This window comes from Calliphora vicina, chromosome 2, assembly GCF_958450345.1.
Source record: "Calliphora vicina chromosome 2, idCalVici1.1, whole genome shotgun sequence".
In the NCBI taxonomy this organism is placed as follows: Eukaryota; Metazoa; Arthropoda; class Insecta; order Diptera; family Calliphoridae; genus Calliphora; species Calliphora vicina.
The window spans coordinates 109,894,554-109,917,025 of NC_088781.1; the positions used below are offsets into that span (position 1 = coordinate 109,894,554).

General features: G+C 32.2%; 1 protein-coding gene and 2 long non-coding RNA genes across 3 annotated transcripts; 2 read left to right on the plus strand and 1 right to left on the minus strand.

Moving 5' to 3' along the window:
• Positions 1-719: 719 nt before the first annotated feature.
• LOC135952014 (uncharacterized) lies at positions 720-8,732 on the minus strand. The gene is made up of 3 exons (XM_065501786.1): positions 8,612-8,732; positions 3,095-3,281; positions 720-1,376 (listed from the first exon to the last, which is right to left on the minus strand). The coding sequence occupies exons 1-3, from the start codon at positions 8,623-8,625 to the stop codon at positions 846-848; spliced, it is 732 nt and encodes a 243-aa protein (XP_065357858.1). The 5' UTR covers positions 8,626-8,732; the 3' UTR covers positions 720-845.
• Positions 8,733-12,324: 3,592 nt separating this feature from the next.
• Positions 12,325-13,165, plus strand: LOC135950018 (uncharacterized). The gene is made up of 3 exons (XR_010575928.1): positions 12,325-12,465; positions 12,537-12,623; positions 12,701-13,165. It is a non-coding gene; the product is annotated as an uncharacterized LOC135950018 (long non-coding RNA).
• An 8,194-nt stretch (positions 13,166-21,359) lies between these two features.
• LOC135950014 (uncharacterized) lies at positions 21,360-22,200 on the plus strand. Its single transcript, XR_010575926.1, has 3 exons — positions 21,360-21,500; positions 21,572-21,658; positions 21,736-22,200. It is a non-coding gene; the product is annotated as an uncharacterized LOC135950014 (long non-coding RNA).
• Positions 22,201-22,472: the final 272 nt, after the last annotated feature.

A 22,472-nucleotide genomic window follows, 5' to 3' on the forward strand; every position in this document is an offset into this window, starting at 1 on the left:
ACTCGGAATTATAACTATTGGAATTGTTGTGATAAATATCCTCTTCTTGCAGAGAATTAATAGAATAGCAGGTGTCATTAGATGTCTTAAAAAAATGTTTTTCCGTATTATGCAAATCATTATCTTCATGGAGGGGATTGTCATACGATTCATCGGCATCATTATGAGATTCGTCATGGATGTTAGAGGGTGATAAGTAGGGTTTATGTTCGGTATTATCGCCATAGGAAGCATAAATGGATTCAGAACTATTTAGGGTTTCGGCTTAGGTGTGAATTTATCGCTGAGACGTTTTATACTACGCAAACGTAGATCGGACCAGGGGCCAATCTACATACTTTGTCATCGAAATGTAGTTAACGTGGATAACGGCAGTCGTTATCGAAGCGTATTTACTCGAAGTTGTACTCGATTGGTAATCTCTTATCGAAAAGAAGGAAACACTGCCGTTTAGTGGTAAAACTAAACAAATCAACCAAAACAATGAAGTAAAATAATAAATAATTGAAAATATACTTATTTTTCTGATATTTTCTCAAAATAAGTGTAAAAAATATACATATTTTATTTTAAAATTGTAAAATTTTGGCCTGCAAAGATGAGGGAAATGTTTTTCATATTATAAAGTAATTATTGAAATTATTAAACAAGTCGATATTAGCATACATTTGGAATATTTCAATTTCTAATTTGTCTTAAAGTTATACATAAAAATGCCATTATTACTGTACAAATATATTTCATTAGTTTATTAATTAATATTAGTTTTTTTTACACTCTTAAAAATAATTTAATAATAGAAAATGATAAAAATAATACTATTCTGTAACATGTATTGTAATTTTCTACAATTTCTTAAATTTTTTAGCTTCCTTTCGCCGCAAAAATACATTATGATATTTATTCAATTTCAATTGCCTCTCCATTATAGAGGTTTTTCTTTCCACTGCCTTTAAATGTCTTTGCATTAATGTTGCTATATTTGAGCTTACTTTTAGCAAATTATCCATTAACTGTTCCTGTTTCTCCAACTGATTTTGTACTGTAACTACTGTTTGTTCCACATCTTTTTTATACTCTTCTTCATCTGCTTCAAAAACTTCGTCAGTCTCCTCCTCTTTTATCGCATCTTTAATTTGTTCATTGCCACTATGCTCTTCTTCAAAATCTTCGTAAGTCTCATTGTCTTTTATCGCGTCTTCAATTTCTTCATTGTCACTGTGATCTATATGTGTCCCATAAATAGAGATTGAACTATTTAAGGCTTCCATTAGGTTATCTTCTTCAACATGTTTTGGTTCTTTTTTAGTTTTTTTGGGCTTTTTGGGTTTTTTCGCTTTTCGCTTTGTAATGTGTAAGCGTAGATCGGACCAGACCTAAAGTATATACATAAAGAAATATTTGAATTATTTTTATTGCCAAAAAAAAATACTTTCCGTTTTTAAAACCAAATCGAAATTTGCTCAATAATTTATTCACATTTTATAAAACTATGTATCTTTGGGTGTTTTATATTTTAAATCAATGTAAAGGATAAAGGAATTTAACGATGGCTATCCGCTTACAAGTTGTTTGAAATTTGCTATATGATGCTTTAAGTTTCGCATCTATTTATAACATACATATGATATGACTCCCACTAAACCGAGGGCGGAAAACATATCTTCCTGGCCTGACACGCTCACAATTCAGTAATTTAGGAGGATATTTGGATATAACGTCTTCTGTAAAGTTGTCAAAATGAAGAGGAGGATGAGACCATTTTTCATCTTCTGTGTCATTTTCCGGCATTAGAATAGTCTTTCTGAGCTTTCGGACATGAAGCTGGAGTGCATCAATGCCTTTATCGGGAATAGCAATTGGCTAATCAGTCCGGACAAGGGAATCTCCACGGAGAGACCTAATATCCGTCAATTGACTGTTATTTAATATTATTATCTCCTCTCTTTTTTTTGGACCTTCTTCCTCTTCACTCCTTCTACTCCTTCATTACATTTCACTGTCCCCTTCTCTTTTCTTTTATATCTGTCAATCTTTTTTATCTTTATTTTCAGGTATTTTTATTTTCCTGTCTCCACTATGCGGCTGTCTGAGAACCTAACCTAAGGACCACCTAAGGACCACTTGAAAATTTAACAAAATGTTCAACTTTTGTTCCACCATTTTTTATAAAAAAAAAATTCTAATATAAACCGTGGAAGAGTTTTGGCAACTTACTGAAGTGATAGAGTTTCAAAATTATTTATATAAATGTTTATAGGTGGAGAAACTTTTATCCCAACATATTTTGTTGCAGCAAATACAATTTCTATAAAAGTCTTAAATTGGAAAAAAGCCCTTAAAAATCGAAATTTGGAGATTTAAAGAACAAATAAAAAATTCATAGTATACAAAATTAGCTGTGTTTAAAATAAAGTCGATTAGTGAATCAATGAGTTTTAGCTTATATTTATACCAAGGCGAATTCATTATAAGGTGGTGTTGATAGCACAGCAAATGAAAAATGTGGTAACTACATAAGGGAATGACAAACTTATATATACCCTTACAACTCAGGTGAGGGGTAAAAAAAATTGACCAATAACAATTTAAAAACGTCAGTGTTCGTAGAACTCTAACCACCATTTTCTCAATCTCTGGTTATTTTTTATCGTGACGATAAACTGACAGTTCTCATACAAAAAAAATGTTAATTGGAGGTTTATCGTTACGAAAAACGATAACCATATAACTTATATATTATACCCTTACAACTCAGTGGTAAAAAAATTAGCCAACAACAATTTAAAAATGTCAGTGTTTGTAGAACTCTAAATGTACAAAATACATACTTCAATATGATACCTGATTTGAATTGGCTTAATGTAATTTTCAAACCAAAATACAATAATATCGAGATGAAATATTTTTGCTATATTTGTATTTCACACACATGCGATTCAAACTGCCATCACGAGAAACGTGCGTGACTTGTGTTGAGTTGAATGGTGTAGAAATTTAAATTCTAAAAAATGTAGTAGGATGTAGACTTATCAATTAAGCATAGTTTGTGGTAGTTTTTTAAGAATGCATATGAATGTATTTTTTTAAATACCTTTCTCCATTGTTGTACTGTACGATAGGGTGGCCCAAGTTCGTTTAGTTTTTCCGTTAAATTGTTCCAATGCATTATAGCATCGGCATTTTTACCTCTACAACTTTGAAGCGATAACCCGGCCATTTCGTGCGTCATTAAGCTGTACTGTTTGTCTGTGGTCCTTTTGTAGGCCGTGTGAGGTATTCTAAAAGTAAATAAATTAGATATAAGGTTCAGTTTTGTTTTCTTTTTTATAATTTTTGGAACAAATCAAGGTTCCTGTAACACTTTATATTTTCATATTTTACCTTCGGCCGCATGCAGCATCCTTCTACTCTGGGGTTTACCGCACACCGGTTCGCAAAAAATACTTTCTCGATATATCGAAATGTTCTAAAAGTACCCTCATATTGATTCAAAATGTAGTTTTAGGTGCACAATGTTAATAACTTATAGCATTATATATATCAGATGAAAGGTATTTTAAAGCACTATTCAATGATACCCATGCAGTTCTGATATTTCAGATGTTCATTGAATGAAACATATAGTTATCAGAAAGACTACGTACTTTTTGTTTCCCTTTTTGCATATCCTTTTCGAAAGGAATACAAAATAATGCCTCAGATTCGCATTCAATATGTAAAATGATGTGAAAAATAGATAATTATACCCTTCAGCTTCGTGAGAAGGGTATATATAAGTTTGTCATTCCGTTTGTAATTTCTACATTTTTCATTTCCGACCCTATAAAGTATATATATTCTGGATCCTTATAGATAGCGGAGTCGATTAAGCCATGTCCGTCTGTCTGTCTGTCTGTCTGTCCGTCTGTCTGTCTGTCTGTTGAAATCAGTTTTCTGAAGACCCCAGATATCTTCGGGATCCAAATCTTCAATAATTCTGTCAGACATGCTTTCGAGAATTTTGCTATTTAAAATCAGCAAAATCGGCCCACAAATGGCTGAGATATGAGGAAAAAACCAAGACAACCTCGATTTTTGACCTATTTTTTTACCTATATCTGGATTACTAAGACATTAATATAGACAATATGGATATCTAATGATAGATATTTCAAAGACATTTGCAACGACGTATATAAGACCATAGAAAGTTGGACCTACAATGGGTCAAAATCGGGAAAAAAATTTTGAACCAGATTTTTTTTTTTTTTTTAAAAAATTAAAAAACAAAAAAAAATTTTTTAAAAATTTTAAAAAAAAAAATTTTAAAATTTAAAAAAAAAAAAAAATTTAAATTTAAAAAAAAAAAAAAATTTTAATTTAAAAACAATTTTTAAATTTAAAAAAAAAAAATTAAATAACAAACAAAAAAAAAATTTTTTTTCCAAAAAATTCAAAAAACTAAAAAAAATAAAATTTTGTTTACCTAAAAATATTTAAAATTTTGAAGTATAATTTGGTGAAGGGTATTTAAGATTCGGCACAGCCGAATATAGCACTATTACTTGTTTTTCTCTAAAATTTGACGTCCATATGCCCGAAATCATTTTTAAATGTTGCATTTACATTTCAAAATTTAGTATTGATCTTTCGAATAAAAAACAAGTAAGAGTGCTATATTCGGCTGTGCCGAATCTTATATACCCTTCACCAAATTATACTTCAAAATTTTAAATATTTTTAGGTAAACAATAAATGTCTTAGTAATCCAGATATACACATCTGCTCAAAATAATAGATACACCAAAATTTATTTTTTAAAAACGAAAAAAAATAATGGTATATTGTAAAATTATAAAAAAAATTCAGTCGATTTTTATTTATAGTTAAAAGGAGAGTAAAAAACAAAAACAAAATATTTCATAATTAATAATAAATATTATAAAGTAAATTAAATTTCTTAAATTTCGAAAAATTTGGTGCTCATAATAATAGATACATTTTTAAAAATTCTTATTAAACAAAAGCTAATAAATTTTATCTTAAAAAAATTAGTTTATTATTAAAGTAAAGCTAGTATCCAGTATATCCACCTTTGTTTTGTAAAACTTTCTCCACTCTTCTGGGCATACTGGATATCAAGTTCTGACACTTCTCCAATGGAATCTCGTACCATATTTTTTGCGTTTTCTCCCATAAATCGTCTTTATTTTTGAAAACTTCCTTCGAAAGCCTTATCTTTAATTCACTCCACAAGTTTTCTATTGGGTTTAAATCAGGGGATTGGCTGGGCCAGCTTAAAACAGGTACGTTATTCTCCAAGAACCAGTTTTTAACTAATCTTGAACTATGTTTTGGGTCGTTGTCCTGCTGGAATGTCCATATTAATGGCATATTTTCCGATGCATATGGAAGCATTTCGTTTTCCAATATGTCTCTATACCCACTAGCATTCATGGTATCTTCTATTCGGAATATCGGACCAACACCATTCCATGAAAAGCAACCCCAAACCATTATGTTTCCCCCGCCATGTTTTACCGTCTTTTTTGTAAATTTAACGTGGAATTCTTTTCCTTTTGGTCGGCGTACATTTCTTTGGCAGTCGTTTCCAAACAAATTTATTTTTGTTTCGTCGCTCCATAAAATATTTCTCCATTTTTTTTCGCCTTCACACCCGGACCATTGTAAGTGCTCTTTAGCAAATTCTAATCTTGTCTTGATATTTTTTTGGCGCATTAGTGGCACTTTTCTGGCAATTCTTCCCGGCAATTTAGCTTGTAAAAGACGACGACGAAATGTTTGTGGACTGATTTCGTTACATAGCTCCGCAGAAATAGCTTTCGATGATATGAAAGGGTCTTTTTTAACCATAAGGACGATCCGCCTATCTGTTTCTGGACTGGTTTTCTTTGGTCTACCGCGAGTTTCTCTTTTTTGTTTTTTAGATAAAGCATTTTGGACAAAATGTAAAGATCTTCCTATGCTCTTTGCTATTTCCCGTAATGATTTTCCTTGATTTCTCATCGTTTGAACAATTTTTTTCTCATCTTCGGTACAATGATGATTTCGTCCCATTTTCTTCAAAAGAGTCCTATTTTTTATAAAATTGTTGCTAAAATTTAAATTATACTTACTGTTTCACGTAAATAGGAACAAAAAATTGCACAAAAAAAAAATTGTATATAAACAAATTACAAATTACTGATGTGTATCTATTTTTATGAGCAAATAATTTTTTGTAATTCAAATAAATTCGTTTTTAAAAATCAACATGAAAGCAAATAGTTGCCAGATTTTTGACTGACATGACATTGCCAGATAGAAATTTTAATAATATGATGTATTCTTAACGCTTGCGAGGAAATTTTCAATGTTACCGCCATTTAAATTTTTTCCAATTAGGTGTATCTATTATTTTGAGCAGATGTGTAGGTAAAAAAAATAGGTCAAAATCGAGGTTGTCTTGGTTTTTTCCTCATATCTCAGCCATTTGTGGACCGATTTTGCTGATTTTAAATAGCAAAATTCTCGAAAGAATGTCTGACAGAATTATTGAAGATTTGGATCCCGAAGATATCTGGGGTCTTCAGAAAACTGATTTCAACAGACAGACAGACAGACAGACACACAGACAGACAGACAGACAGACAGACAGACAGACAGACAGACAGACAGACAGACAGACAGACAGACAGACAGACAGACAGACAGACAGACAGACAGACAGACAGACAGACAGACAGACAGACAGACAGACAGACAGACAGACAGACAGACAGACAGACAGACAGACAGACATTGCTTAATCGACTCCGCTATCTATAAGGATCCAGAATATATATACTTTATAGGGTCGGAAATGAAAAATGGAGAAATTACAAACGGAATGACAAACTTATATATACCCTTCTCACGAAGGTGAAGGGTATAAAAAATTATTAAAATTTACTTTATTGTGTTATTTTTTACAATTTAAAGTTCTCTCATTAAAAAACACCCTTTACAATTATAAACGCAAATTGGTACAATTTTGAAATGTAATTAAATTACTTGCATGTCTTTCAAAAAAATCTTTAACAACACTGCACAATCGATAACAGTGCACAGTGTCGATATGAATGTCGTACTTGGAGGTCGCCCACCACCGATAGCAGACGCCGAGAAAATTCTGCCGTGTGGAACAAGAGTCGTTCTGGCACAACTTAGATCAGGATGGAGCAACAGGCTTAATTCCTTTTGGTCCCGCATAGACCGTGCCGTCCTTAACTTATGCCCAGCATGTGGTCAGAGTCCTCATGACACCCTCCACATATTTAACTGTTCAGCCAACCCTACTTCACTCAGTCCAATGGATTTATGGACTCATCCTGTTGAAGTAGCTCAATTTCTTGGACTTGAACAACATGCAGAACCACCAGAACATCCAGATTGATTAATGTAAAACTGTTCATGCTGCTACAACAACAACAGTGCACAACAATTGGCAAACAACCCTCCTACTATCGAAATTATCACTTCGACAAAAACTAATAATTCCTCACGAATTATTAATTTGCATAATTAAAATATAGCATTATAGAGAGCCATAAGCGTAGCTAGGTTATTATTCTGGGGTGGGCAAGTGCCCTTCCCAAATAGTAAAAATAAACAATATTTTTTTATTAAAACAAAACTAAAATATCACAAAAATTCAGTTTGCTAACATACTACTTCATTTTCAATATTTAAAACTGCTAATTTATTTTATAAAATATTTTTATAATTTTCAATCAATTTGCAAAACATTTTTGTAATTAATAATGAATTCATCGGCGCCATCCAAATCTAATTTAAAGAAATTGTTAACAGCTTTAGGTAAATGGAATGTTTTGGAATCGGTATTCGATATTAAAAATTATGCTATCTATTACTGCATTATATATATTTAACTTCCAATAATCAACTGAAGGAATAGAATCCGGCAAATCCAGATTTTAGCTTTTACCTAACGTTGATTCTATATAAAAATATAAAAATTTTCAAGATCACTTTTAATTACAGCGTAATTTTGAATTACAATTTTCATATCTACAACTCCATCTAGTTGTGCAAAGGCTGTTTTTTTATACTGTTTATTTTGAAGAGCTTGGCTTAGGCTTTTTAAATCATTATTATTTTCTGGTTTGGAAAAGTGAATGCATAAAGCCTCTATGCTAAGAATGTTTGCGCTGATGAAATGTGTGAACACGAATCCACAATAACTAAGTTTAGCCTGTCGGATAAACAATAAACCAAAATGGCTTGCGGATTTGACTCCTTTATTTTAGCTTGTAAACAGTTTTTAAAACCAAACATTGCATGTGCTCCGTTGTACGATTGGCATTGGAATATTTTTTAACTTGTTGTGTTCCAAAAACTGGGGTGGACAGATGCGAGTCAAAACCACCCCAGCCCCCCTCTATCTACTCCAATGTAGAGAGCACTGATAGAATTTCAAACTTGATTTAAAAGTTAATATAAAAATGTTTACACGACAGCAATGCGACATTTGTCAACTTGTTTTTTTTTTATTTTGCAAATTGGATATTCCTGGGCATATTCATTCGCTAACTTGGTCAATATATTTGTTGCACAGTTTTATACTTACACAATTTGACTCATATTTGCTGAATTATTGTTGATTTAAAATAATGTTTAATAATATTTTCCACAATTTACAAAAATTCTTTTCGCTTTTTAGGTCTGCAGCTGGCGAATACACATTCACTTTGTTTACATCAAAGTAAATTAATAAAGTAGACTCAGTAGAACAGCTGACTATTTTTTTTACTTTGGTCTGAACTGTCAATTCACTTGTGGTTGTTGTGGCGAAAAATACAACAAGCCCAAAAGCAAAAACAACAACAGGCAACTTTGACAGCTCAGACCTTAAACCAAAAACAAAATTGCTTGTGGTTTTTGTAAATGTTGTATTTGTTGTAGTACTGTCGCTACTTTATTAATTTACTTTGGTTTACATTTTATTTTTCACATACCAAAAGAAGTGTTGCAAAGTGTGAAACAGATTATAGAGAAAGATGCCAGACAGTGAATAATGAAAAACCGCTAAAACGAAATTAATGAAGTGAATAGGTATTTCGGATTTATCGATTGGTTTAATTTTTTCTAAGATATTTAATTTATTGTTAAAAAAAACTTTATCTGAGTAGTAATTCGTTTACGCCTCCGTTAGCTTAACCCTACGAAGACGGACACAAATATGTTCATGTTATTCTGTGTTGGGAAGTCTTGTCGATGTTCAGATTAATAATTTTCTTTGTAGCGTTTTAAAATCGCGATCTTTATAAATGACAGACATCGCACAGTGGAGGAAATGAAAAAAAGTGGAAATAAATCTGTAACTTCTAAACCGATAGTACGATTTTAATCAAATTTCACACGACTATAGAGAAGGTGTAGCTGAGTTTGGGTTTTGAATTTTGACTAAGGTGGGGTATCTCGGGTATATGAAAAATTAAAAATGATGCCATATTTTTTTTCGATACGATACGATTTGAAAGATTTCCATATATGTAGAATCTACAAAAACATTTTATCTCTTATAGTCTACGAGATATTCAGTTTTGAAAATTAAAATTTCAGGTTTGTTTCCTACCTTAGATCCGATTTTTGCTAAATTCAAATATATATTTTTTTAATTTACAACAAATTTATAAATATGTATTCGAAAAAAAGAATTATTTCAAAATCAATACTGAGTAAATAATTGTGCATTTAAATTTAAAAAGTATTTTTTTCGAGGACTTATTTTGAAAAATTACTTACATTAATGCTTAATTATACAGAAAATAAAAACAAAGTAAATAATGTCCTTATATTTTTCTTAAAGGTAACAATTTGGGAAGTACTACAGAAGAAAAATAACTTCAAAATTTGTATTACAGCGAGGTCCAGAGCCTTCCGATGTAGAGCTATTTTTTATGTAAATTTCAAATTTATGCCAAATTTTCTGTATGTCCCGATATGTTTTCAAATATTTTGCGAAGGGCATTTATAGCCCCGAAAACGAAAATGTGTGCTAAATAACATTGTAATTCGAAAAGGTTTCCTTTCGAATCGAATTAGGAAGTAACCCCCCTGACCCCGGTATCATCAGCATAGTCATAAATGTAAAAAATACAATTTTTGGGATTTTTGAAATTTTTTTGTTTTGGGAATTGTGGAATTCTGAATAAAAACAAAACTTTTATTGCAATTGTATATATGTCCTATACGCTGACATATACACATCTGCTCAAAATAATAGATACACCTAATTGGAAAAAATTTAAATGGCGGTAACATTGAAAATTTCCTCGCAAGCGTTAAGAATACATCATATTATTAAAATTTCTATCTGGCAATGTCATGTCAGTCAAAAATCTGGCAACTATTTGCTTCTTTTGATGTTGATTTTTAAAAACGAATTTATTTGAATTACAAAAAATTATTTGCTCATAAAAATAGATACACATCAGCAAAGTAAATTAATAAAGTAGCGACAGTACTACAACAAATACAACATTTACAAAAACCACAAGCAATTTTGTTTTTGGTTTAAGGTCTGAGCTGTCAAAGTTGCCTGTTGTTGTTTTTGCTTTTGGGCTTGTTGTATTTTTCGCCACAACAACCACAAGTGAATTGACAGTTCAGACCAAGGCGAATCTATAGAAGGTGACGACAGAAGAACAGCTGATTATTTTTTTTATTCAGTTGTTTAGACAAGTGAACTGTCAATTCACTTGTGTTTGTTGTGGCGAAAAATACAACAAACCCAAAAGCAAAAACAACCACAGGCAACTTTGACAGTTCACTTATCTTTTTACAAAAACAAAGTACCTGTTGTTTTTGTATATGTTGTATTTGTTGTAGTTCTGTCGTCACCTTCTATAAATTCGCCTTGGTTCAGACCAAAGTAAAAAAAATAGTCAGCTGTTCTACTGAGTCTACTTCAGTGATGTTCATCCCATACAAGGCGTATTAACAAGGTGAGTGCATAAAATCAGCTGTTTCTTAATTCGCTGTGGTTTTATGTACACTATATGTCAAACTTTGTTTATGTTTACATTTGTTATTGTAAATAACATAGTAATATTTTAATTCGCCTTGATTTTGACATTTACCGAACATTTTAACAAAAACAAATTGCCTGTTGTTTTTGCATTGTTGTATTTGTTGCCGGGACGCACTCACCTTGTTAATACGCCTTGATCCCATACAACAATTGCAAGGCGAATCTATAGATTCGCCTTGAACAATTGTTTAAAAAATTTAAACACATTTGTTACGCTCTTTTAAAGAGCGTAATAAATGTCTCATTTTTTCAGAAATTCAATAAGCATTGTTGTTGGCTGGTTTTTGGATGAAGCATAGCAAACACACGCGTTTCAATTACAATTGAACACAAAAAAACAAAGTTAAAAATAAATAAAAAATTTGAGAGTATTTCGGCCGTATAATGTGTTGCGATGGTGGAAATGGTTATTGTTTGCCTTCGGGTTGTAGGTTTTCTTTTGGTGGTGTGAATTGTTCGCTGGGTATCTGTATTGTTGTGGGTTAGAAGATATCAGGAAATATTGAGATAATTGAACAATATAATTAAGGGTACTTACCGGAGTTTTGTTAGCGGAGGTCGGGAATCCAGACTCTGGAGGCCTTAACTGAGGAGTGGTGTCTCGTCGTGTTTATCTGAACTGTCCCAGGAGTTCTGTTGCTAGTGGTTGTGTTCCTGTCGTTTGGTTTGTTATTAATGTGGATGTTGTGATTAGTTGGTATTCCTTGTGAATTGTGTTGTTTTTGTTGTGGAAAGTATTCATTCATTCTTTGGTGTTTATTTTGATGTAAATTATTGATTTTTATTTCTTTTAATGTTTCTTGTTTGTATTGTTTATATTTTTTTTAGCTTGTTTATATGATTGTAGTGTTTCGTGTTGTTAATGTCTAGCTGTCAAAAAAGTTTTTATTTGCAGACTGGAAATCATTAGGTAGGGTTGTATTTTTTAGTAGTTTTTAGTATGGTAAAGCTACCAGATGTAATGGTCATGAGGCGAAATATTTCCAAATTAAGAGAAAATTAATTTTCTCTCTAGATTTGGAAAATGCAAGGCCATCGGAAAAGTACATTGACCTTCTTTTATATGTTATTTCGTGTACTTGTGTGTTGTGTATTTGTTATGTTATTAACCGGTATATGTTTTTTTATTATAGTATTTGTTTTTTTTTTATTTGTTATTGCAATTGATTTGCACTGAGGACTTAGCGTAGCTTCAATATACTTAGAATATTTAATATTAAAGTGGCAGACGTTTAGTCAAGTTCATTTTACGAACAAATTTGAGTTCAGATTGTGAATAATATTATTAAAGGAAAATAATATCAATCTTTTGATTTTTGTGTTTCTGAAATTAAACATACAATTTGGAATAGGAATATTGAAAATATTTCAAGAAAATTATTAAACAAGTAAGTTTATAGCGTGAACATAGTTCTGCTTAAATGAGCATTTGCTTAAAGAATATTTTGAAATTCAACAGATTTGTGAAGAGTAAAGATAAACAGTGATTGGACCAGAACTGATTCTTGGAACCATCTTAGAGTCATCAACGGGTAGTGCAGAACCAGTAAGATGTTTAATTTACATGTATATATTTTAAAATATGCATATAAGGTAACGTTTTCTTTATTTAATTTTCATTAGATTTTTATAAAGTGGCAGCACAACCAATATATTACAAACTGGGTGACCCTAGGTTGGAAAAAGCTTTCATTGTGCAGAAGTAAAAGCTCTGTACAAGAAGTAAAAGCTCTCTCCAAGAATTTGTATTTAGCAAGAGTCTGAACCCAAGAAAATAAGTCTTAACTGTGGAGGGAACGGAAATCCCAGTTGGAAATTTTAGAAGAAAAGGGAGGCAAACGTATTGTTCTCAGTGGCTGTAGGGATTAGGTTAAAGTTAGGAATTACTTTTAGGGGATCTTGGAAAATTATATTTTAAACCTATTAGATTAAGTTTTGAAACTATTAGGGCGTTATTTGTAAAAAGGATCCATCGAGATATTTATAAATTAGTTTACCGATAACAAAAACAAACCAGAGAAATATTTAGGTTTTGCGAAATAAATCTGTCCTTCAACGAGCTCTTTTAGGGATAGGAATAATATTCGGGAAAATTTAGTACTACAGGCTTAAATGATAAGCCAATTACAAATCAAGTTTGATCCTTTAAATTAGTTTTTTTTTTGTAAAACAGTTAGAATCATAGATTTAATTTAGATCTTAGTTTTTTTTTTTTTATTGATAATTTTAGTTTTTTATTGATAAATTGAATAATAAGAACAATTTCATCTAAAAACCATAGTAATTTGCTTCCAAAAACCATAATTTGAGACAAGAATAATTTGTTTTACAATAATCAGGAAAACGGAAACGGAAATAGAATAAAAATAAATACAATATATAAAAGCCACCTTAGTATTAAGTTATTGAAATGTAGTTTTGTTAATATTTAATAAATAATGTTTTGGTAAATTTTAAATATTGGTTTTCAGTCGTCTTGGTTCGAGATGGTCAAAAAGGTATAAAAGGGTAAGTTGTTGGTAAACCTAATCAGAAAAAAGGGGTCATATGAACTTAATGTGATGACATAGGTTGGGACTAGGGCAACGACGAGTCTGGGTGTCACATCTGTCCCAGGGTATTAGTGTTTCAAGTTGGTGTACTGTAGGGTGTTTTAATGTCCGTGCATTTTGTATTCTTTTGTAGTGTTCTTTTGTTTACTTTTTATTTTTGTTTTATTGTGCGAAGCAGATATGTGGTGAGGGTTCCGGTGGACCACCCCTGTATAAAGATTTTTGAGCTAGTCAGCGACCCACATACATGACCAAGAGGAGGTTTCGTAACAGTAAATGGCGCCCAATTTTATAGACCGGAAATCAATAGGAAATAGACAATTTCATTTAGTATGTTGTAGTATAATTAGTAGTTTATCTCAGACTTATAGTACTGATTGTAGATTGCATTATACTTATTACGCATTAAGTGAATTTAAAAACAAATCTCAGGAAGATAAACAAAATTAGTAAATTTATAGTTTCAGAATAATAGAAAATTAAGAGTTAGTGGCCAAGCAAATATTGCTTGTTTGCATTAACAATAAACTTTAAGTTAATAGTAATGTTAATGGTTATGTCCTGACTCAATGAAATCAGTTTGCTTAACCCTAACGTTACAACCGGAAATGGAATCCTATAAAATAAATTTGATAGTAGTTCCAAAAGATTTTTTTTACTAGAATGGTACACCAAATAAAGCAAACACAATTAGGAATCGTCGAATGTTTACCAACAATTTACAATAATAAAAATTTAAATTAATGTATAAAATAATTTTTGACCATAAAGTAAGAACAAGATTGAGCTGAAATCCATATAAATGTAGTAATTGTTTGTGTTTAGAAATTTGTGTAAATCTTTTGTTTATTGTATTAATTGTATGTACAAAATATTTTAATATTTTTTGTTAACCACACAATTGCAAATAGAAAAATTTAATTTTTTTTACTGAATCTAAATCTACATAATTGAATATTTGATTTAAGAATTTTGAGTTTAGTTTTTGTGTAGAATTGATGATCAAGATGTTTGTTGGTCATTCAGCTAAGAAGCCTTTAAATAGTAAACCTGAAAGAGAGGAAAGAGATAGGAATATTATTGATATGTCAGAGACAATTAATACTCCATCTAATAACCCACCTCAGAATAACGAAACAGCCACAACAACATCGAAGGGAGCAATTCCAAAGACCACAAATCCTCAGCAATTTCCAAATTTTTCTATTCCACCTCCATTGATTCCGAAAACTCATCCGCCAGTGGAGAAAAATGCTAGGGAATATGCCAATGTGATTAGGAACGTGATAAGAGAATCCAACACAGAGTATCGATCGGATCTAGAGGAAAAGATTGAACTGAAAATAAAAGATAGTTTAAGATTAGGGTTTTCAGATATGCTGAAAGAAATACAGAAAATAGCCAGATTAAATAGATCTTCTGCAAGTTCGAGCGAAATGAGTGAGGAGAGAAGAAAAGGCGACGGAAACAATGTAGTAGACATTGAAAAAGAAGAATCTGAGATTCAACATATAATGCCTAGGAGATTAGATTTCCAATATGTACCACTAAATAGTGAAACAGATTCAAATTTGAACGGCCCTAATAATCCTCTACCGAACAATAATAGGCAAATTTCCTCAATAAGGATTGACAAATGGGACGTTGTGTTTGATGGGAATAATGAGAATCTGAATGTTGAAGATTTCATATTCAGAATAGAATACCTGCAACAACACCATGGATGTCCTTGGATGGAAGTTATGGGAGACTTCCATAGATTGTTAAGTGGAGAGGCCAAAGAATGGTATTGGTCTGTGATTAGGGAAAAGCAAATTAGAAATTGGTCCGATCTGAAAGGTGCTCTTTTACAACAATACCGATCGAACCGTAGCGAATACGAATTCATGAGAGACTTTGAAGAACGTCGCCAAAGACCAGGAGAATCCATAAACACATATTTTTCTGTAATGAGAAAGTTAAGAACCAGATTAAGGACACCGTTACCAGAACATGAAGTCGTAAGAATAATAAAGAGAAACTTACGAACTAACTTATCTCAGATTTTATACCCCATGAAAATTTACACCGTAGAACAATTGCGCGACGAATGTATAGAGATTGAGAGGAATTATTTTAAAAGAGAGCATATTGTAATGCCAGATTCAAGATTTGCACGGTCTAGAAGAGTAGAAGAAGTTTATGAAAATCAGACAGAATCTGAAGATTGGGAACAAGTGGAGGAAATAAGGGTGAATAGAAATAAGGTTACAAAACCAGAATCGAATCAAGTGTCGTTGATCTGTTGGAACTGCCGTTATCCAGGCCATTCTTTCATGGATTGTCCATCAGTTCAACGAAATTTATTTTGTTATAAATGTGGATTGATAGGAGTAATCACACCCAAATGTCCAAAATGTTTGGAAAACTCAATGAGGAGTGTGTCGAAGACGGGAGAGTCACGCTCCACCCAAACTCCCGACACAAATTGAAAGATGCTGGAGTACAGGTTAGGCCAAACGAATTCAATGAAAGGGAATCGTTAGAATATGAAAATATGATGCTAGATACCAGTGATAGGAAGAAAATAGATGTAGTAGAAAAAGGAAAGTCATTAAAAAAGAATAGAAAGTATAAGTCGTATGAGGAAAGATTAAGAAACTATAAAATAGTAAGAAATAGAATATTTAATGAAGAAATAGGAATAAATAGATTAATTAGGATAAGGAAAGTAAGAAACAAGTTTCGCCGAAAACGAAAACTATGCGGAAGGATAAGATACACTATCCAAATGTGTTGTGAAGCAAAGAAAGGAATCATAAGAGATCCAAGGGCATTTGCTAATATTAAATTAGAAGGAATAGAAGTTAAAGGATTGTTAGATTCAGGTGCCTCGATTAGTATTTTAGGTCATAATTGTCATGAAATTATAGATAAGTTAGATTTAGATATAGATCCAGTTTATGTTAGCATTAGGACTGCAGGAGGCAATGAATATAACGTATTAGGGAAAATAAGCATACCGGTAGATTATAAGAATCAAATTAAGACAGTGCAATTTTATGTATGCCCAGATTTGGTCCAAGAAGCCTATCTAGGAGTAGACTTCTGGAAGACATTTAATTTGGCACCTGAAATTTTCAATTGTAATGAAATTAACATTGATAAGTTGAAGGAAGATTTTCCTCTTGAAACCGATAACATAGAACAACATGAGTTATCAGATCATGAACTGAAACAATTGGAGGAAGTAAAGAGAAAGTTTAGGTCCTATGAAGAGCATGGCTTAGGTAGAACTGAGGCAGAAATGCATACAATTGAACTGGTCGAAGGAGCTACATCGGTAAAGGATAGACATTACCCTGTATCCCCTGCGGTACAAGAGCTAATCTTCGCAGAAGTCGATGAGATGTTAAGATTAGGTGTGATAGAAGAGAGTCAAAGCCCCTGGAGTAGTCGATGTACTCTAGTCAGAAAACCAGGCAAAAATAGATTATGTCTTGATGCTAGGAAGTTGAATGAGAGGACCATTAAAGACGCCTATCCTATTCAAAATATTGAGGCGATACTAAGCAGGCTGGATGAAACTTTTTATATCAGTAGTGTTGATTTAAAGTTTGCTTTTTGGCAAATTCCTCTGGAATCCAAATCTAAAGCCTACACAGCCTTCACTATACCAGGTCGCCCGTTATATCAGTATACAGTAATGCCATTTGGCTTATGTAACGCGGCACAAAGGCTGTGTAGACTCATGGATAAAGTGATTCCAGAGGAACTTAAAACTAATGTCTTCGTCTACTTAGACGATCTACTGGTAATCTCAGCTGATTTTGAAAAGCATTTGATCTTGTTAAAAAAGGTAGCTGAATGTCTTGAAAAGGCTAATCTAACAATCGGACTCAGGAAATCAAAATTTTGCTTCAAGGAGTTGCGGTATTTAGGTTTTATAGTAGGGGGTGGAATAATGAAAACCGACCCGAATAAAATAGAGGCTATAAGGCAAATACCAATACCGAAATCGGTTAGAGAAATCCGAAGTTTTCTCGGGACAGCCGGATGGTATCGGCGTTTCATTCGAAACTTTTCGACATTAGCCGCTCCATTAACAGACTTGATCAAAAAAGGTTCAAAATTCATAATTACTAAAGAAGCTACTGAAAGTTTCAACAAATTGAAAATTGCCTTGACCTCTGCACCAGTTTTGGCACATCCCAATTTTAGGAAAAGATTTTTTGTCCAATGCGATGCATCGGATTATGGTGTTGGAGCAGTGCTCTTTCAGAAAGACGAAGACAACAACGAAAAACCTATAGCTTTCTTCTCTATGAAGCTTAATCCGGCGCAAAAAAATTATAGCGTTACGGAAAAAGAATGTTTAGCTGCAGTTCTAGCAGTTAACAAATTCCGGCCATATATTGAACTGATGCCGTTCACGGTTATCACAGACCATGCCAGTTTAAAATGGCTTATGTCTTTAAAGGATCTAAACGGTAGACTGGCCAGATGGGCTCTAAAATTGCAAGGCTATGACTTTATAATAGAACATCGCAAGGGATCTGAAAACATAGTGGCTGATACATTGTCTAGAGCGATTGAGGAAATTGATTATTCTCCAGAAGATTTACTAGGGTTTGAAACAACAGAATTTGAAACAGAAGATTATAAGGAATTGAGAAACACAATTTTGGCAAACATTGATAAACTCCCGGACATTAAAGTAGAAAATGGAATGGTATATAAAAAACAAAGTTATTCATCAGATTCTGACATTTTAGAAGAATTCCGATGGAAACTTTGGGTCCCAGGTTCTTTGACCCATGAGCTAATCAGACTTGCACACGAACCTGCCGAGAAATCTCATGGAGGAATAAGAAAAACGTTAGAATCTTTACGAAGTAAATTTTATTGGCCGAATATGATTCTACAGGTCAAAAATTTTGTAAATAATTGTATTAAGTGTAAAGAATGCAAGTCTGTAAATGTAAGATTAACTCCGGGAATAGGAAATGAAGTTGTCACTAATCGTCCCTTTCAAAAACTATACATCGATTTTCTAGGTAAATATCCTAGATCGAAAACTGGAAACGCATACATCTTTATAGTTTTAGATCATTTAACAAAGTTTGTGTTCCTCAAAGCTATGAGAGAAGCTACAACCAAAAATGTTGTTAAGTTTTTAGTAGAACAAGTGTTCCATAATTTCGGGGTACCGGAAACAATCCACTCAGATAATGGACAACAGTTTACGTCTAAAGAGTTTGGAAAAATGGTGGAAGATTTTAAAATATGTCATATGCGAACTGCAGTACATTCCCCACAATCGAACGCAGCAGAAAGAGTTAACCAAAGTATTTTATCTGCGATAAGAATATATTTGGAAGAAGACCATAGAGAATGGGACTTGAACTTACCGTCAATAGAACTAGCACTAAGAAATTCAGTCCATTCAGCTATTGGTGTTAGCCCTTTCATGGCACTTTTTGGTCAAAATATGTTCACTTCCGGTACGGATTATAAATTAGCTCGAAAACTTAAATCTTTAGATGATAGCGAACTAGTATTATTAGAGAATAGGGATAGATTAAGAATCATACGCGAGACAATAAAGGAGAATATACACAAACAATATGAGAAAAGTTCTCTCAAATATGATAAGGGAGCTAGAATCACACGTTTTATCCCAGGACAAGAAGTTTTTAAGAGAAATTTCGTATTGAGTAATTTTAGTAAAAATCTAAATGCGAAATTTTGTAAGAAATTCTCTAAATGTAGAGTAACAAGAGTCCTGGGAAACAACATGTATGAGCTAGAGACACTAAATGGAAAATCTCTTGGAGTTTATCATGCCAAAGATATCCGACAGTAGTGTCAGAAAGAAAAAGGACAGTATCAAATGGTTTGAAGTAATGGGAATGTATGCAATATTAGGATTAGTTTAGTTTTACTCACATGTGCAATATTTTTTTTTATTTCACTAGATTATAAGCTGAATTTGTCCTTTTATGTTGATTATTTTTCTATTTTTACACCATTCTGTCTGTCCCATTCGTGTCTTGGCTGTGATAAATTTTTTTTTACATTCCATTCATACACCATGTTAGGTACCATAAGTGTCTTAGCTGTGATATTAGTATAAGTTCAAATTATACTAGAAAATGTGTAACACAAGACCTGTGATGAAATCTGTTGTCTCTCCTGTTTGTGTCTTATAGGGATGAATTTATGGGCTGTGCAATCTAGGTTAGCTATCGATGTTATAGGAATCCATTCTTCAGTGATGTTTGACCTGAAAATAAGAAGATATTTTTACAAAGTAAATGCTTATTTTATTTTGGTTCGATATGAAAATACTTCCCGTAACAATTAAATAAAGTATAGTTGATGAAACCTCTGAACTTTTTATTAATAAAAAGAATTCAGAGATTCTCACTAGTTCTGGACACAAAGTTGAAGATCGGTGGAAAAATTAATAGAGGCGTAACCCAATTGTTTTATTTTGCCTTATGGGCGTTCGTTTAAAAGCACACTGGTGTGCACTACTGATTAAAGATCAGTAACAAGAAATTTAGTTTTAGATTGTTTGTTAAGGGTTGCCTCTACGATTTCTTTCCACCAAGAAAGAATTTCGGGAGAGTGCTGTGTGTCCAGGGAAACTAGTAAAAGCGTATCAACTAGTCACATGAAGAGTTACGCGGTTCCTAGTAGATGAAAAAGAACATTACTGTATGTTTGGAGAATAACAATGTACTTACCAATAATTGCCCGGCTAACTTTGAAGTAGGCTGAGACCCTTAATCTCAAGGCCATGAGAATTCCCCACGTTGGGCATTTTAAGGCAAATATGGATTCGCACACCGTCTCCTCTGGCTGATGTCAGCGAACCCGGAGTTTTGTTGCGATGGTGGAAATGGTTATTGTTTGCCTTCGGGTTGTAGGTTTTCTTTTGGTGGTGTGAATTGTTCGCTGGGTATCTGTATTGTTGTGGGTTAGAAGATATCAGGAAATATTGAGATAATTGAACAATATAATTAAGGGTACTTACCGGAGTTTTGTTAGCGGAGGTCGGGAATCCAGACTCTGGAGGCCTTAACTGAGGAGTGGTGTCTCGTCGTGTTTATCTGAACTGTCCCAGGAGTTCTGTTGCTAGTGGTTGTGTTCCTGTCGTTTGGTTTGTTATTAATGTGGATGTTGTGATTAGTTGGTATTCCTTGTGAATTGTGTTGTTTTTGTTGTGGAAAGTATTCATTCATTCTTTGGTGTTTATTTTGATGTAAATTATTGATTTTTATTTCTTTTAATGTTTCTTGTTTGTATTGTTTATATTTTTTTTAGCTTGTTTATATGATTGTAGTGTTTCGTGTTGTTAATGTCTAGCTGTCAAAAAAGTTTTTATTTGCAGACTGGAAATCATTAGGTAGGGTTGTATTTTTTAGTAGTTTTTAGTATGGTAAAGCTACCAGATGTAATGGTCATGAGGCGAAATATTTCCAAATTAAGAGAAAATTAATTTTCTCTCTAGATTTGGAAAATGCAAGGCCATCGGAAAAGTACATTGACCTTCTTTTATATGTTATTTCGTGTACTTGTGTGTTGTGTATTTGTTATGTTATTAACCGGTATATGTTTTTTTATTATAGTATTTGTTTTTTTTTTATTTGTTATTGCAATTGATTTGCACTGAGGACTTAGCGTAGCTTCAATATACTTAGAATATTTAATATTAAAGTGGCAGACGTTTAGTCAAGTTCATTTTACGAACAAATTTGAGTTCAGATTGTGAATAATATTATTAAAGGAAAATAATATCAATCTTTTGATTTTTGTGTTTCTGAAATTAAACATACAATTTGGAATAGGAATATTGAAAATATTTCAAGAAAATTATTAAACAAGTAAGTTTATAGCGTGAACATAGTTCTGCTTAAATGAGCATTTGCTTAAAGAATATTTTGAAATTCAACAGATTTGTGAAGAGTAAAGATAAACAGTGATTGGACCAGAACTGATTCTTGGAACCATCTTAGAGTCATCAACGGGTAGTGCAGAACCAGTAAGATGTTTAATTTACATGTATATATTTTAAAATATGCATATAAGGTAACGTTTTCTTTATTTAATTTTCATTAGATTTTTATAAAGTGGCAGCACAACCAATATATTACAAACTGGGTGACCCTAGGTTGGAAAAAGCTTTCATTGTGCAGAAGTAAAAGCTCTGTACAAGAAGTAAAAGCTCTCTCCAAGAATTTGTATTTAGCAAGAGTCTGAACCCAAGAAAATAAGTCTTAACTGTGGAGGGAACGGAAATCCCAGTTGGAAATTTTAGAAGAAAAGGGAGGCAAACGTATTGTTCTCAGTGGCTGTAGGGATTAGGTTAAAGTTAGGAATTACTTTTAGGGGATCTTGGAAAATTATATTTTAAACCTATTAGATTAAGTTTTGAAACTATTAGGGCGTTATTTGTAAAAAGGATCCATCGAGATATTTATAAATTAGTTTACCGATAACAAAAACAAACCAGAGAAATATTTAGGTTTTGCGAAATAAATCTGTCCTTCAACGAGCTCTTTTAGGGATAGGAATAATATTCGGGAAAATTTAGTACTACAGGCTTAAATGATAAGCCAATTACAAATCAAGTTTGATCCTTTAAATTAGTTTTTTTTTTGTAAAACAGTTAGAATCATAGATTTAATTTAGATCTTAGTTTTTTTTTTTTTATTGATAATTTTAGTTTTTTATTGATAAATTGAATAATAAGAACAATTTCATCTAAAAACCATAGTAATTTGCTTCCAAAAACCATAATTTGAGACAAGAATAATTTGTTTTACAATAATCAGGAAAACGGAAACGGAAATAGA

What these genes read in the sequence shown, in the direction of transcription:
- LOC135952014 (XM_065501786.1), bottom strand. An exon ending in CAGTACAACAATGGAGAAAG is followed by an intron (nt 1,377 to 3,094) that starts GTATTTAAAAAA and finishes TATATACTTTAG; the next exon opens with GTCTGGTCCGATCTACGCTT.